At 40.3% G+C, this 15,986-nt stretch overlaps 1 protein-coding gene across 5 annotated transcripts in view; it reads right to left on the bottom strand.

The window, feature by feature from the left end:
• LRCH1 (leucine rich repeats and calponin homology domain containing 1) overlaps positions 1–15,986 on the bottom strand; it is a 184,584-nt gene that overhangs the window by 43,085 nt on the left and 125,513 nt on the right. For all 5 annotated transcript variants that reach the window (XM_079136983.1, XM_079136986.1, XM_079136985.1 and 2 more), the window contains exons 7-13: positions 15,569–15,632; positions 12,574–12,679; positions 10,171–10,298; positions 5,254–5,321; positions 3,211–3,297; positions 1,394–1,483; positions 1,252–1,288 (exon numbers count right to left, since the gene is read on the bottom strand). In XM_079136983.1, the coding sequence (XP_078993109.1) occupies positions 1,252–1,288; positions 1,394–1,483; positions 3,211–3,297; positions 5,254–5,321; positions 10,171–10,298; positions 12,574–12,679; positions 15,569–15,632 (580 nt within the window). The remainder of the gene's footprint in view (positions 1–1,251; positions 1,289–1,393; positions 1,484–3,210; positions 3,298–5,253; positions 5,322–10,170; positions 10,299–12,573; positions 12,680–15,568; positions 15,633–15,986) is intronic.

The raw sequence follows: 15,986 nt of genomic DNA, 5'->3' as shown, positions 1-15,986 counted from the left end.
AGCAGGAGAAGAACAGTCAGCACTTAGGCGCCCTGCATTGTGAGACTGTTCCCGAATCATCTCATTTGAGCTTTACAATAGCTATTATTATGATACCAATTTACTGAAAATGAAGGTTAAGTTTAGAGAGGTTAATTAACCAGCCCAGAGTTAGCAAGTCTTTGGGACGGGGCTGATACCTCACATCATTCCAAGTCACTGCACTCAACAATGACACCACACTCTCGGGGAACAGTTCTCAGACTCTTTTCAGTCCTTTTTTCCATATTTCTTTCACAAAGGGACTTTAAATAGTTAAAGAGTATGAAGTTGCTTTACCGTTAATACATATGTAGACACCACGGGGGGCATAGATAGGTTTATATACAATCTTGGTACCTAAACTAGCCATTCCAAGTCCATTCACTAAGAAGGGATGAAACAGGCTATAACTCCCAAACTACTAGTGCAAATCTCTCTCTTCATAACTGGGATAAAAATCTTTCTTTGGAACCTTTTAGGTTCATCTCTAGTTTCAGGTCAAAACTGCTTTCTCTATAGCCACTCCAACTTCACCCACTTTTAACTCTACCCAACCTACCCTCACCTGTTCCCATGCACCCTACCAGTTTATAATATTCTCTTTCAGACTTTTTCTTCTTCTTTCTTTCTTTTGAAGAATTAAACTCATTGGCACTTTACCACTAAGCTACATCCCCAGTACTTTTTATTTTTTATTTTGAGGCAGGTTCTCTTTAAGTAGCTCAGGGCCTTGCTAAGTTGCCAAGGCTGGCCTCAAACTGGTGATCCTCCTGCTTCAGCTTCCTGAGTTGGTAGGATTACAGGTTTGTGCCACCACACCCAGCTTGTAATATTCTCTTAACCTCCTAGACACAGAAATTTAATTGCTCTTGCCTTTCATGTCTTTTCTAGCTAGACTTCTTCATTGTCTCCAAAATCTACATTTCTTTGTCCTACCTTCAGTTTCTAACAAAGGGCAGGTTCCCCGTGTATTATAGTGGCCAACACCTGACTCAGTACACTAATTTATAAAAAAGTTTAGAAAATCTATGAGAAATATAGCCCCCTCTCATCTTTAATGGGAGATGAGGTATGAAAGAGAAACAGAATTAAGAGTAGGAAAGAAAACACTGAAAAATTTGTCTTGAACAAACAAGAATATTGATCTCACAAAAATGTTTCCCCCTGACAGGTCTTTACAGAATGTGGTGGAATATTCTGGAAGAGTACTGCTTAGTTTTGTGGCCTTACCTCACACACTGGAGATGTCTCCAGCTGCATTTGACCACTGTAGGGACAAGGAAAGAAAAAGGAAGACATAAGGTGGAATATAAAGCGTAAATACTTCAATGTCAAAAGAGAAATATCCTTAGTTATAAAAAGGCAAACATACTTAAGTGCTGAATCTGGTAGTTCTAAGGCTTCTGCTGACCCCATAGGGTATAAATTTAAAACACTTCTTTCTGTAATATCTGCACTCAATCTAAAAAGTAGGGGTGAAAAGATGTCAGTATACTCATTGAACATGTTAAAAATTCTCTAAGTAATACTGAGGTTTAAAACTTTAATGAAAAGTGACGTTTATCTTTAAAATTAAGTAAAAAGGCAAAAATGTCAAACTGAATGGCATTTTCCAACCAGGGGCCAAAATAGAATTTTCCAATTGTTATTGTATTGAAATTCAACTGATTTACAATATAGTAGTATTTTCTGATAAAAATCACAATTTTCATATAAATTTTATTCTAGAATTTCATTAATTTATAGAAGTTGCTCAAAGTACTTATTAAAATTAAGCCTTTCCTCTTTATAAGATGATCTGTCTCCAGTATTAGTTATAGTAACAGAAAGCTGACATGCCCTTATCACTCCACACCATCCCTCTGGTGATTCTCGGTCCTGGCAGCAGAACAGAAGCATGAGTTAACCTCAAGACCCAGGGGCATTGCCTGGCATCTGTCTTGAAAAAGTTCTACAAGTGGTACTAGATCATGCTTCACTTTGTTTGGCCTCCATGTCTTTCCCTAAGTTTCTTATTCAACCCAGAACATGCTTTCTCCTTGAAATTGCTGGTCACTGAAGGACCAGGTTATATATCCTCTTCTTTCAGAAGACCAGTCTAGTCATTATCCCTTTTCCTGAGTTCAGTCACTCACTCTAGTTTATCACTTTTTACCTCCACCTTAAGCACTTATGTCGATTACACTTATACGTAACGGCTCAAGGTAACTGTAACTCCTAAAGCCATAAACACTAGAAATGCCTGGAAGGTACCAGTTGGGCTTGTTCATCTTTATATCCCCCAAGGTACACACTGTACTGTATATCATGCTGTAAGTACTCAATTAGTGTCTGCAGAATGGAAATGCTTTTCAAATCAATTGTGAAAGATTTCTAGTCAAACTCAACCTGACCTGACATTATTCTTTTAAGGCCAGATGAAATTGTTGGGAATATTCTTGCTGGCACCCTGGGTTCATTAACCACCTTGGTTATAAATTCCCAGAATCCAGCTAAGAGTGCTGTGGGTGTGATTCCCAGGTTCACCATATTATAAGATCACACCATCTTCACAATTAAATTCCCAGGACTCCTGGACATTTCACCACAGAAAATTTTGGGATCTATTTCTCTAGTGGTCATGTAGTTATTACCTGATACCTGCTATTGTCTTACTGAAAAATATTCTGTCCATGGGAATTCCATTATCCTTAGCTAAGGAACAAAAAACGCCCACTGTTTATAGTGTGTGCTATTGACAAAGGCCAACTCAAATTTAAAAATCCAAATCTTTAGAAATATATTACTTAGGTAACATACCTGGCACTATCAGAAATAAAAATAGTAATGTTTATTTAATCCTCATTTTAGAAAATTTTTCCTTGTATTTCTGTAAATTATGGCTTCAGCTTTATGCACTTTTGCCACATTTCTGTTTTCTAAGTATGATACCAAAAATCCCATGTGGATTTCACGAGAGGTTAATGAATTTCATGAAGGGCTAAAATGTGGAATTGATCTCCATCTCTGCAAAAATCTCTTTCACTTTTGAATCTTGGGAAACAGGCAATTAAAATGACTTTACTTTGCAGTGGTTATGCAGGCACCAAAATGTGTGCATAAAGTTTTTAGAAGTTGAAATAATATACTCATTAGATTTGGTAAACATTATCTACACAGGAAACCTGGGCTAAAGTAAGACAATCATACCCATTGGGATCTTGCAGCAAATCTACTGCTTCTCTCAGCTGCTCAATCATCGCTATATCCACATCCTGATCTTTGGATGAACTTATTCTGTAACATAAAACCAAATATGAGCATGAAAATTTGATCACTAAAACATAAGTATCATCTAGGTTCTTAAAAGTGAACTTACAAAAATCTAACTAACAAAAATGATTTTGCCAAATGCAATATTATAATGAAGACATGTTAACCCTGCGGGGGGTGGGGCGGAGACAGGGTATCAAGGAGCCCCTGGGTGGGGAAAGCTCAGCTTAGTTTGAAGCCCCTGGGCCCTCAACTGCACAATCAGGCAACAGACAGGCAGGGAGAGCCTCACAGTGTGCTTTCCTGAGTACTGAGGGGTTTCCTGGGGGCTCCACTGCACCAGTCTGCACTACCTCCAGCCTTTGAACTCCAGTTAAGCAGCTGGGCTCAATTTTGTGGCTATCACGCAGTATGGGCTTCACATTGCGTGGTGTATGTAGGAGAGTGGTTCTCAGCCCAGGCTTTATGTGTAGCAAAACCATCTGTGTGGCTTAAAAAACATGCCAGTCCGGATACTCTCAGGTAGGTCTGACCCCAAATAGGGTTGGTCATTTTATAAAGCTCCACAGAGGATCCTGATTTATAGCCAGCGTTGTGAACAGTAGATGTAAGATTGCGAACAGAGTTTCTAAAGCTTTATCTAATTTTAAAGCAACTCTCCGTTTTCCTGTGAGTCGAAGACTCTATAATAACAAGGTTCAGATCAACATCCCAGATCTTGGATGTTGATCCCAAAATCTTGGGAACAAAAAAAATCTAATCTATGTCACATGGTCCAAACTCAATTCCCTCAGAAATGGTTCATCTGATAAGATCACTCAACCCAGGGCCAGGGTTGTGGCTCAGTGGTGAATCACTTGCCTCAAATGTGTGGGGCACTGAGTTCCATCCTCAGCACCACATAAAAATAAATAAAGTTTTGTGTCCATCTACAACTAAAAAAAAATCACTAATCCCCCTCCTCTGTAAATTTTATCAAATAAATATTTTCATCATTAAGAGAGTGGAGGGAATATTCATCTGGTGCAAGATTCGCTGGGGTTAATGTTGGCCCTCTGTGACCTTGAGGGTACAGCAGTCAGTTTCTCTGTGCCGGAGTTTCATCATCTTTGAAATAGAGAAAAATAGGACTTACCTTCATAGGTTTACTGTAAAGACCAAATGAATTATGAACCTGAGAAGTATTTAGGACAGGCCTCCTTGTAGGTAGTGTTCAGTAAATGTAAACTATGACAGTTATCAGACTTGGGACCAGGACATAATGTTTTCCCCAAACCAGAAGACCCTGGGTGAAGAAGGAGATCAGCACTATGGTTCACTTTAGGTCTAGCTGTTGGCTTCTTCAGGCAAGGGACAATCTCCAATCTAGACATTCTAGCTAATTCTCTGAATTACAGTTCTACCCAGAGCCTCAAGGCCAACTAAGAGGTCCAACATTTGCACTGTGCTATGAGTTAAATGTGTCCACCCAAGTTCATGTGTTGGAAACATCATCTGTACGGCAAGAATGCTGAGCTCTGGTGAGGATCAAGTCATGAGGACTCTGCCCTCATAAACAGGTAAATGCCAATGTCATAAAAGTGGGCTCTTTTTCTCAAGGATCTTGGCTCTTGCTCTCTCTCAAGCACTCTCTTGCCATGTGATGTGTTCTGCCATGTTATGATGCCCCAGGAAGGTCCTCACCGGACACAGCCCCCTTCATCTTGGATTTCTCAGTCTCCAGAACTGTCAACCAAACAAACTCCTATTGTTCTTAAATTACCCAGTCTGTGGTTTTCTGTTACAGTGGCACAAAACAGTCTAAAACACACTGTATTACCCAATGGTTCTGAGAAGCATCAGACAGAGGAAAATTGGGAACTTCTTAATTAATATCCCCCAAAGAAAAACAGGTCAAAAGTCTATCAGGACGGGGCTGCCAATGTCTTTGAAAGTGAACTTCCCAGGGATGATGACTCATAACTGGGTCTCGGCACTCACATTCCCTCTGTCTGCCAGTGTGCATCCTCTTCTATCCGTAACAGCTCTTCACAGTCCTCTGCCCGGTCCTGTGGACAGAACACATGGGTTTCTGAGAACCACTGGCTATTCCGTCAAGAGTTAAAACCTGCCCCAGCCCACATCCATGGCAGTGTTATTCACAATACCCGAAAGGTAGAAACAAGCCAAGCGTCCATCAATGGATGAATGGATAAACAAAATGTGATACAGACATGTGAAGGATTATTCAGCCTTAAAAACGAGGAAACTCTTGCATATTCTGCACATATGGGCACTATGTTAAGCGAAATAAGCCAACCACAGGTGGACAATACTGTATGGTCCCACTCATGTGAGGTACCTAGAGAGTAAAATTCCTAGAGACAGAAAGTAGAACAGTGGTTCCAGGGGCCAGGGGAAAGGGGAGGGGGAGTTGTTTAACAGGTACCAAGTTTAAGTTTTCCAAGACGAGAAGAGTCCTGGAGATGGTGAATGGACTTATCAACACATTCCAAACTATATGGTTACAAAATGGCTGAGATGATAATCTTATGCTACATGTATTTTACAATATTTAAAACTCAGAAAATTAAAAACAAAAATAAAAACAACCTAACTACAGCACTTGTCAGCCCAGCACCAGAAATCTTAAGCTGAACCGGGTTCCTCTTTGCCCTCTTAGCACCTCCTGGTGTTGACTGATGCCTCCCTTGAGCTCCTGAGTCACAGGTGAATGTGCATCGGCATGTTTGTGAGAAGAGATGAAGGGGAGGTGTGCCTCTGTATGTGTGTGTGTGTGTGTGTGTGTGTGTGTGTGTGTGTGTTGGGAAAAAAGAGAATATAAAGTATTTAACAACAGAAAAATGCCTCAGAGGTATCCAACAGCCCAAAAGCTTTCATATATACATCATCCAGGCTTCACTCAAAGAATGTTCTCTCTGTAACCCCCTCATCAGGTTCCCCGAAGAGACGCCAGTGGGAGTGAATGCTGAGAAAACTGTGACTCTGGGGGCCTCCCTTCTCTGCACAGTCACCTCTGACACAGAGGAACACTGCTTTAACCAGGTTAGTGCTAGAACAGAAGCCACCCCAGAGTGGCAAGGAACACAGACAAAAAGGCTGGGGGTGGGGCGCATCCTTAACTAACTCAGGACCAGTAGAGTCTCCAGCTGTGTCATGAAGATGAGGCTCTCCCTGAGGAGGGGAACAGGCCCTCACTGTGGCCTCTGCATCAAAATCACTCAGGCCAGCTAGCTGGTGAGGTGGTGCACCCCTATAATCCCAGCAGCTCAGGAGGCTGAGGCAGGAAGACTGTCAGCAAGCAACTCAGTGAGATCCTGTTTCTAAATAAAATACAAAATAGGGCTGGGATGTGGCTCAGTGGGCACTAGACCCACTGAGTTCAATCCTCAGTACCCAAAAACACTCAGTCTTTGCTGTCCTGAGTGTACTTTCAGTGTACAATAAAGTTAACTATATAAATTGCTGTGCTGCTCTCTAAATGACAGGGAAATTCATAGGGGAAAATATACTATCAGGAATGACCCAGGTAGCATGGTCTAGGTCTTCTTATTGGTTTCAATTCTAGGAGACAGGGGTGTTTCCTTCCAGTTTTCAGTCTCAAGATAAAAAGTAGCTGAGAATAAAACATCTCGTTTTTTCAAAATGCAGAACCAGCTTACTGAGCTTCTTTGGCTAAGTTGGATGGCTACATAGTAGATTCTATATTGGTAAATTTGCCTACTCAAATTTGTCGGTAGCCGCCAAACCAGTATTCACTGTGGTGCTTCTGAGCCATCTGCGGACATGTGCAGAGTGGTGAAAGATGAGTTCAGAGACACCGAGGTGGGACGGGGGCATTCTGGTTTCAGCCCCTATGCTGTATACAAGTGTGCATGAAATGTGCCCCATTTTCATATTTTTATGCATTAAAAATTTTTTTGGTGACTTCACTGTTTATAATGATCCTGGCGTAGTGCTGAATGCTGTTTAGTGTTCCAGAGCCCAAGAAGGCTGTGACATGCCTTACAGAGGACACACATGGGCCAGGTAGGCATGTGCTCCAGTGCTACCGGCCATGATTTCAATGGTAACAAATCAGGGACAGACTGTATTGTGACACATGGTGACATCTCAGTCAAGAACATGCCGCGTACACAACAGTGGCCCCACAGTGTTATGTCACCTAGTGATGCTGTAGCTACCTTGGTTTCTGGGAGCATTCTCTGTGCAGTTTTTACAAAGATGAAACTGCTCAAAAACATGTTTCTCCAGACTCATCTCCATCACTAAGAGACACATATGTGTGGTGTCTTTAAACAGAAACACGTAAAATAAGGTCACTCATTGACTGATGGCAAATACGCAACTGAAGGCTCACAGGCACTGGACCTTGTCTTTTCTCTAGAGCAAGGCTCAGTACTAGATAATTTAATGTGCATTGTGACATCACACACTATCAACCACCATGAAGAATGAAAATCAAGTGCAGTTACAGTGCCAGGCACTGAGTGGTGTGGCACACTTGGTGGCTGCCAGGCACATATTCATAGATGCTAAAGTGTTGGAAGTCAAGCCTGACCTGGCCTGATTTTCAACATACAACTTTTCCTTGTATTTGTAGATTCAGGGTTTACTTTATTACTAGCACTCCCCTCTTGACTTGTCAGGACAAGGGTCTTCCAGGAAACATCTGCCATACTGACTTCCTCATCCTTTCTCGCTGCTAGAATATCTGGCCACAGGATCCTGTCCCTAGAGCGGACAAGTTCATGGGGTGCTTAGATTTCCTGAAATCTCCAAATCTAGGGAACTTTGTTTTTCTGAAATCGTATGCTTTCCTTTACTAACCACTGTCTCCTTTAGAACTTATACTCGTTGGGCCTGACTAATCCCAGCGACAGGAGGATTGCCAAATTCAAGACTAGACTTGGCAACTTACTGAGACCTTCTCTCAAAATAAAAAATAAAAAGGGCTGGAGATGGGATGTAGCCCAGGTATCCCTGGGTTCAAACTCCAATACAAAAACAAACAGACAAAAAACATTTAGATTTAAGCATCTTGGAAATACATTCTTCAAAGTTTCTATCTTTAGATTTTCAAGATGAATTCTTGATAAAATGAAGAAAAGAACTCCTCTAATTTTCCATGTTTTCCTGGTTGAATTGTCCCACAGAGCTGATAGACAGGCGTCAAATCTGCAAGAGCCTTGTGAGAACCACTGGCCTGATAGTGATGAGATTTGTACTTCAAGAAAAGGTTTAGTGGCAGAACATTAAGTATGTGTGTGTGTGTGTGTGTGTGTGTGTGTGTGCGCGCGTGCGCGCGCATGCTGCACAGTGTGGTGCAGACCTGGAACAGGGCCCCTGCAGCCATTAACATAAGAAACAACGAGGCTCAACCAAAGCCATGCCAATGGGCCAGTGGAGATGGAGAGCAGAAACGAGACTCGATGGGTTAATGACAAAGTCAAGACAGAGAGTAAAGAGTTAAGCTTCCCTATTTTATCCTTCTACATGCTTTTGTAAACATCTTTGATGGTTCTATTCCGCACACAGATGGCAGGTCCATTAATTTTGTCTTGATGGCCTGAGTACACAGATCTCAAGCAGTGTAAGTCAGCCTGTCTTCCTCCTACCGTCCTCGAGGGTGACTCCCAGAGATGCTGGTTTAGGCTCAGTCCAGCCCTGTTGACAGAAGCCTGAGAGACTAAGGAGAGGCACCTGGAGATCCCATTTTTGGCTTCAACATAGTAACTCAGAGACCAGCGTGTCTCATAAGTCACAGTGACCCTTTATTTCCCCAACAGCAATCCTCAACCTGAACCAAAAGGACTGGCAGAACATACCAGGGTGCCTAATCAGGTCATGAAGCAGAGCCCTGACTACCAATCAGCACAGAGCTAGTTTTCTCTCCTCTCTTTTTCTGCCAGAAGTAGGGCTGCCTGACACTTGGGGACATCACTGCCCTTTCAATACCTCAAGGCAACTACAAAGTGCAGGAATACATGTCTTCAGAGTGACCTATTCACAAAGGGAAGAGAGTCACCTCCAGATTTTATGTCTCCTCTTCTCTCTGTACACTATGGACATAGAAGGTTGTACGTCATTGATTCAAAATCTGAAATTCAAAATGCTGTGAAGTCTGAATTTATTTATTTATTTTTTCTTTTTGGTACTGGAGTTGAACCCAGGGGTACTTTACCATTAAGCTATATCTCCAGCCCTTTTTATTTTGAGACAGGTTCTTGCTAAGTTGCTTGGGGGTCTCACTTGTTAAGTTGCTGAAGCTGGCTCTGAGCTTGTAGTCCTTCTGCCTCAGCCTCCCAAGTCACTGGGATTACAGGTATGCACCACAATACATGACTAATGCATAGTGAGGTTCCAAAATCTGAAAATTTTTCTCAATAAACTTTGAATTTCAGACTTTGGGATTAGGGATGTCCAATCAATAAAATTTATGTAAATACTTGCAAACTTGAAAACCTCCATAATCTGAAACACATCTGATCCCAAGCACTCTAGCTAAGGAATGCTCCATCTGTATCTCAAGTTAAGTATTCATCTAGAACATTTTGAGCAGAGTGAAACTGTTTTAGTTTTTACTGAGTGAGTGGTAATAGTAATTCCGGTAAGTTGACTAACTCGCATGATGTAGTGAATAGGGAAAAACTGAGTAATATCTGAAAACAAAATCCACACACATAGGCAGATATATGCAGAGGCATACCTGGCTGGAACCAGTTCCTAATGTCAGAAAATAGACACACTGGGCTTTGAAAAGATGTGCTGGAGGCTTTGGGAAGCCACAGCCAGTTGGACTTTGAAGGTGATGGATTAGAAACCTTGAACTTAAATTCTAAAGTGCCCAACAGAAGAAAATGAGTAACTAAAAGTTAGCTGATCTCAAAACCTCACCTTAATATAGTTCATAAAACCCGAATGAAGAACATCGGCCCCATCAGCAAACTGGTCTCTTTGTTTTCCTGAGTTGTTGTTGTCCCCCAAAAGGGAAGGCTCTGGTGGAAATTCCTGATGAAATTCCCCTATTAGGGAAATACAGAGAAAGGATGATTTAATGACAGAAGCATAAAGCACAGCCCATCCTCAAACGGGTCATCTAATTGTCTTCATCTCCTCTCTCACCTATTGTGGTATATGATTGACCTAGATTTTCTCTTCCCTATAGAATCTGAGGAAAAGATTAAAAAAAAAGAGGGAGAGGTAGAAAAGTAAAAGAAAGCCTCCAATTGAATTTACAAAATCAAGACCTCTTCATGGCTTGGTTCATTATGAAAGAAATAAAATTTCCTCTTACTCTTTTAAGGAATAGGAAAAGAAATTATGAAAGAGGGTTTCAGTGCCCTCTTTTGTCTAATTGTTTCAAATTCCAGGTTCAACGAATATTTCATTGAGTAGCTGCTAACTAGCAGGTGTTACGCTATGCACTTGGGGGCTTAAAAAAAATCAGTCAAATATGACTCCTGTCCTTAAAAAGCAAATAACCTTTGGGAAGACTGTAGGACAGGACTAGAGACAAGAGCTCCCAATCCTAAGAAACAGAAGTGACTGCAAAAGAAAGCCCCGCAGAGGTGAAGGCACAACCCAGGGGACCGTGTTCCAAGGGATGAAGGAGAAGCCAAAGAAACAGCACGGGGAACCCTCTGACCAATCTGAGAACTAAAAAGGATCATCCTTGAAGCACTTAAACAGCCAGCAAGATACCCTCACCCAGAACGGGTTGGGAAAGAGGCTCACTAATAGCAGATTTCCTAATACTTTCATTTGAAAATTCTACCTAAAATACCCTCATGTAGTACATATTGTCACAGTGTTTTGTTTGAATTAATACAGTGGCAGTTAACAGGCAAGGAAATAGTTCGATTTTTGGACAATGTATGGTTTCCGTCATAAGTTTATTGCTAGTCTCATTAAGTTTTATGATAAAAACTGCTATACTTAAGAAGCAGAAGTAAACATGAAACAACTCTCTTGTTAATATGAGCATGTTTACAGAGATAATCTGTATATTAAACCCTGTTCTTTATTCCTGCATCATGAAATCCTTACTGCCACAAATCAAAAAACATCAGAAATACTAAAAATACTTTTATTATTTTCCCTAAAACTCATTGGGAAACAGTCATCACAATACTGCCACAATGTAACCTGATATGAAAAAAAGTTACAAGAATTTTGAAGGTTTGCAAGCCTCTATGTTTAGTGATTATTTCACCATTATTAAAGAGCAACAGAGCCAGGCATGGTGGTGCATACATGTAATCTCAGTGACTTAGGAGACTGAGGCAAAAGGATCCCAAGTTCAAGGTCAGCCTCAGCAACTTAGTGAGAGCCTGAGCTACTTAGTAAAACCATATCTCAAAATAAAAAATAAGAAGAGCTGGGGTGTGGCTCGGTGTTAAAGTCCCCCGGGGTTCAATCCCTGGTATTTACAAAAAAAAAAAAAAAAAAAGGAAGGAAGGAAGAAGAGCAACAGGATTAGGGAGCTATGAAGTACACAGTTACCTAAGCAAATGCCTCATTTACAGGGGAGGAAATTAAAGTCAACTGACTTGTCGAAAGACAAGAAAGTTCCTGAACACCTCAACTACGCTAGCAACCCTCACGTGGAGATCGATGTGGCTGTGGACTGAAGTCTAGCTTGAAAGTAAGTAATGGGTACTCTCTCAGATCCAGCTCCCCAGCAACAAATGCCCACTAGCAAACCTCCATGTTCTTCCCCTTCTGGCTTAAAACAGAGGGACATGGGAACTTGGGAAGTCCCGTGTTAACAAAATAGAGTCACAGGACAAAAGAAAAATGGGTCCTTGAATCAATGCTTGGAGTGGAGTTGCCTGTACATCACTAACTCACTAATTCCCATTTGGACTTAATTTGGATTATGTTAAAGTCACTGAGATTTGGGGACATCACGTGTGATAGCAACTAGAGTTGTCCTAAGTAATACACTTACCATCTCCAAATTTTCTTTCCTAAAATGGACATAAAGAATCTTTTATAAATCCTCATAATGTGAATAGTTCTACTATTTACTATAGGAACTGGTACTGGCTGTGTGACCACTGGCTCAAACTCTCGGAGACTTGGCTCCCTCGTGGATAAAAGGGAGATGAGTAGAATATCTATCTCAGCATTCTGAATTTTAAATATCATCTTTCCAGATGAACACAATGCCTGAATCAGAGGGGAAATGTGCAATAAACATTAACTACGATCACTGCCACAGTTGTGCATGTGTTATTTTAAACATAATCTCAGAAGTTTAAAACCAAGCACTCTCCCTGCCCTCTTCCCTCAGACCTTTATCGGGGCTAAGGCGCTGGCACGGGTCCTCCTTGATGATCTGGTCTTCCTCCATGATATTTGACATTGGCACATTGAGGCTAACCGTGTCTTCATCAGAAGGCTGAAAAAGTACAGCACACAGTTTCATCCAAGTGAGTTTTATCAAGGGAAAAAAAGAGAACACTGCAGTAAAACAACAGCCTGTGATTTTTGCAAACACTATGTTGAGTAAGCAATGCCAGACGCAAAGGCCAACTCTACCTATGGAAGTTGAAAACCAGAATACTGCTCCACAGCATCTGGACTCAGGACCGTGGGTGCTCTCAGGGTGAGGGTGGCTGCATGAGCGAGGCTTGCTGGTACAGCTGTTTCTTGATCTGGCAGCTGGTTACACAGGTCACTAACACTGATGGTAGGCACGCACTTCTCTGATGTATGCTCTGAGCTGAAATCCTGTCAGCTCCCTACCTACCTACCTACCTTTTTCTACATTAAAACCCCTATTAAGGTTACTAAAAAGGACTATGTAATATTCAACACAACTAAGGAATAATGATAAATATACTATCACATTAGGCCTAAGTTCAACCAATCACTTTAATAGTACTTACACTCTGAGACCTGACCACCAGGCTAACTTACCAAAACTACATGCAAGTTTCACCCAGCTAGCCATAAAAAGCTGACAGTAAAGATGTGTGACAGTATCTTAATTACTCAGCATACATTTTACGTGTGACACTGAACTTCAGTTTATCTCCCTGGTTCAGGCTGAGGAGGCTGCACTAAATATATATAAGAAGAAAACAACTGCAGTCATTAAAAAGGAGCATGTGTTTTGTGATTTTCAGAACAAAGCTCAAATGTAGTCACTGGAGTCAGTTGGTCCTCTCAGAGGGCCCACATCAGCTGATGAAATTTATTCAGAAAAGCTGTCAGAAATGAAATATGGAGCCTCATTTATTTTCCTATCTCCATTTCTGTGTTGCTTTTTAGTGAAAAGCTTTCTAATTCCCAGGGACCAGGAACCTCCCCAGAACACATTTCAGGTGATTATGGCCTGCTCCTAAATTCCTGAGGCTAGGACCTTTAGAGTTTGTCCCTATTTACTTTTGGACACAGGCACAGATAGTTTGGAAACTGGCAGAAAGCAAGCATGTGTTTCATTCATTAAACAAATATTCATAGGATCCCACAAATTCTTGCTTATGTAGATTGAAAAAGTAGATTTTTAATTTCTTCATGACAAATGCTAAATCGATCAGACAATGACAATAGCCAAAGGAAGGGAATGAGAAGTGATTCCTGAGTCCCACAAAGAAATCTTAGTGGAGGAGGGGGTGACCTTGGATGGTAATATAGTTGCCAAAGAAACAACAGAACAATACACAGGAAAATTAAACACATTTGTCAATCTACAAAAACAAATTTTTTGGAGGCATTCTTAGGTAATAAGACTACAGTGTGAGACAAGAAAAGGTCAAAGAGAAGGTTCGTAGGTTTTATTCTGAAGAATAAAATGCCTTCTATAGACTCTTTTCCCTCCGCCACCCCCATCTTAAAAATTCACCAAAATTCCAAAGATACGCATTGAATTAAAAGGGAGACGATAAATCCTTGGGTCCCTCTTAGAATATTAGCATTCTACTTAAACTAAGAGTAACAGAAGGATAATGAACATCATTGAGTAATGTTTTATTAATGAACTTAATTAGCCTTAGAAGGGAGATAAAGGATAAAGCAGAGTCTGTTCTAATTTAATAGAAAATAAGTATTGGGAGAGTAGTTTCTATAACAATGGTCCATTTGAGGGGACTCATGAGTTTTAATAAAGTCGAAGGGGATGAATTAAAATACAACTTAGAAAGCTATGTGTTTAGTATGCCCACCCCACCAGGGAACCATAGTAAACTATTCAAGTGGCTTCCTGTAGGTCATTTTCTTTTACTGACACTGGTCTTCTTTTTCTGCCTACTAACTCTTCTTCCTTTCAAAATATTCTGTATTAGAAAAATGTTAAGGCATCTTTTCTTTTTACTTTTTTTAGTACACTGCTTTACAGAGCGTTTTGTGGAAAGTAAATCCAAATACCTTAGCTACCTATTAAACCTTAAAGACCTGGGAACTGAGGAAAGGCTCCCCAGGAGTCTCACAGCAGAAATGTGATTTCCCTAGATGAGGTGACTGTCCTATTAGCAACAACTCCGAAGAGGATTATGTTTCAGGACTCAAAGAACAGTGAAAACTCAGTAACTTCCCTCAAAAAAGGAAAGAGTATCTGATGAGCTTCCCTGAGCACATCTACCTCTCCTCATTCCTTCAGTCAAGAAGCTCCATTTAATGGTACGTGAATGTAATACTTGGGCGGGGGGCCCTAATACACAGTATGAGATAATAAATGTATTAACGAACAGTGATCTGTAACCGCTAGAGAAACGCTAGCTTGTGAAGACTCTTAACTTACAAATTAACCAGACTTTTATCTAACTATACAGAACACAATCTGTTTCAGGAAAACAGTTATTGTTATCAAAATTGTAACTACTCATAAATGCACCTCCTGTCAGTAAACTACTAAAATGCAATGAACATTTGACTCCTTCACACTGATGCATGCATATAACAACGTTTTCCTAAATTCCTGTCACTTATAAATTATCATATTTTAAAAGTGCTTCATGGATACTTGTATGCCATTTAGTCATTTCATAAATATTTATTAAACATTCAAGAATACTCCAAATAATATGTGGGAGACAAAGAAATAGGGTCTACTCTTGGGTATTTGCAAAATATTACAGATGCAGAATAAGCTACCATGAGCTAATATTTGCAAAACCCTTAGAGGATTTCAAATTGCTTTCACAAACATGATCACATAGTCAGTATCATGCAGATGTGTCAAAGCCCTTTTCCAGAAAGGAGTTTAACCAACATGAGCAGAGATATATCCAGAAGCAGAGATCTATCCAGAAGCACAGAAGAAAAGAGATGTGGTCACTAGCTTTACCTCAGTAGCTGATAATCGCTTATCTCCATTATCGCTTCCAACTCCTGAATCAGAATCCTTCTTGCTGGGATAGATGTCATCAATATTGAATTCATTTAGGAAAAATTAAAAGCACAAGTTCACACCAAGATATATCAATTATATTCTAATAATGACTTTCCTATATAAATTTTTACTATCATTATAAGGCAACAAATCAGACCAGTATTAAATAATATTAAGACTCAGGTCCTACAAAAATTAGAGATTTGTACCACCTAAATACAAGATAAATTCTTTGTGTTCAGATTTTCCCACTCTTAGACTTCATGTTTCTTTGAAACAGTTACCAATTTTCTGATTTTAATTATTCTAGCATATACAGAAGCAGTAAACTATATAACTGTTTTTACCTCTTAGCTCACAAAATGTTATTTCA

The sequence above is a fragment of the Sciurus vulgaris genome (assembly GCF_902686455.1).
Source record: "Sciurus vulgaris genome assembly, chromosome: 4".
NCBI lineage: Eukaryota > Metazoa > Chordata > Mammalia > Rodentia > Sciuridae > Sciurus > Sciurus vulgaris.
This window is presented reverse-complemented; position numbering and strand designations above follow the sequence as displayed.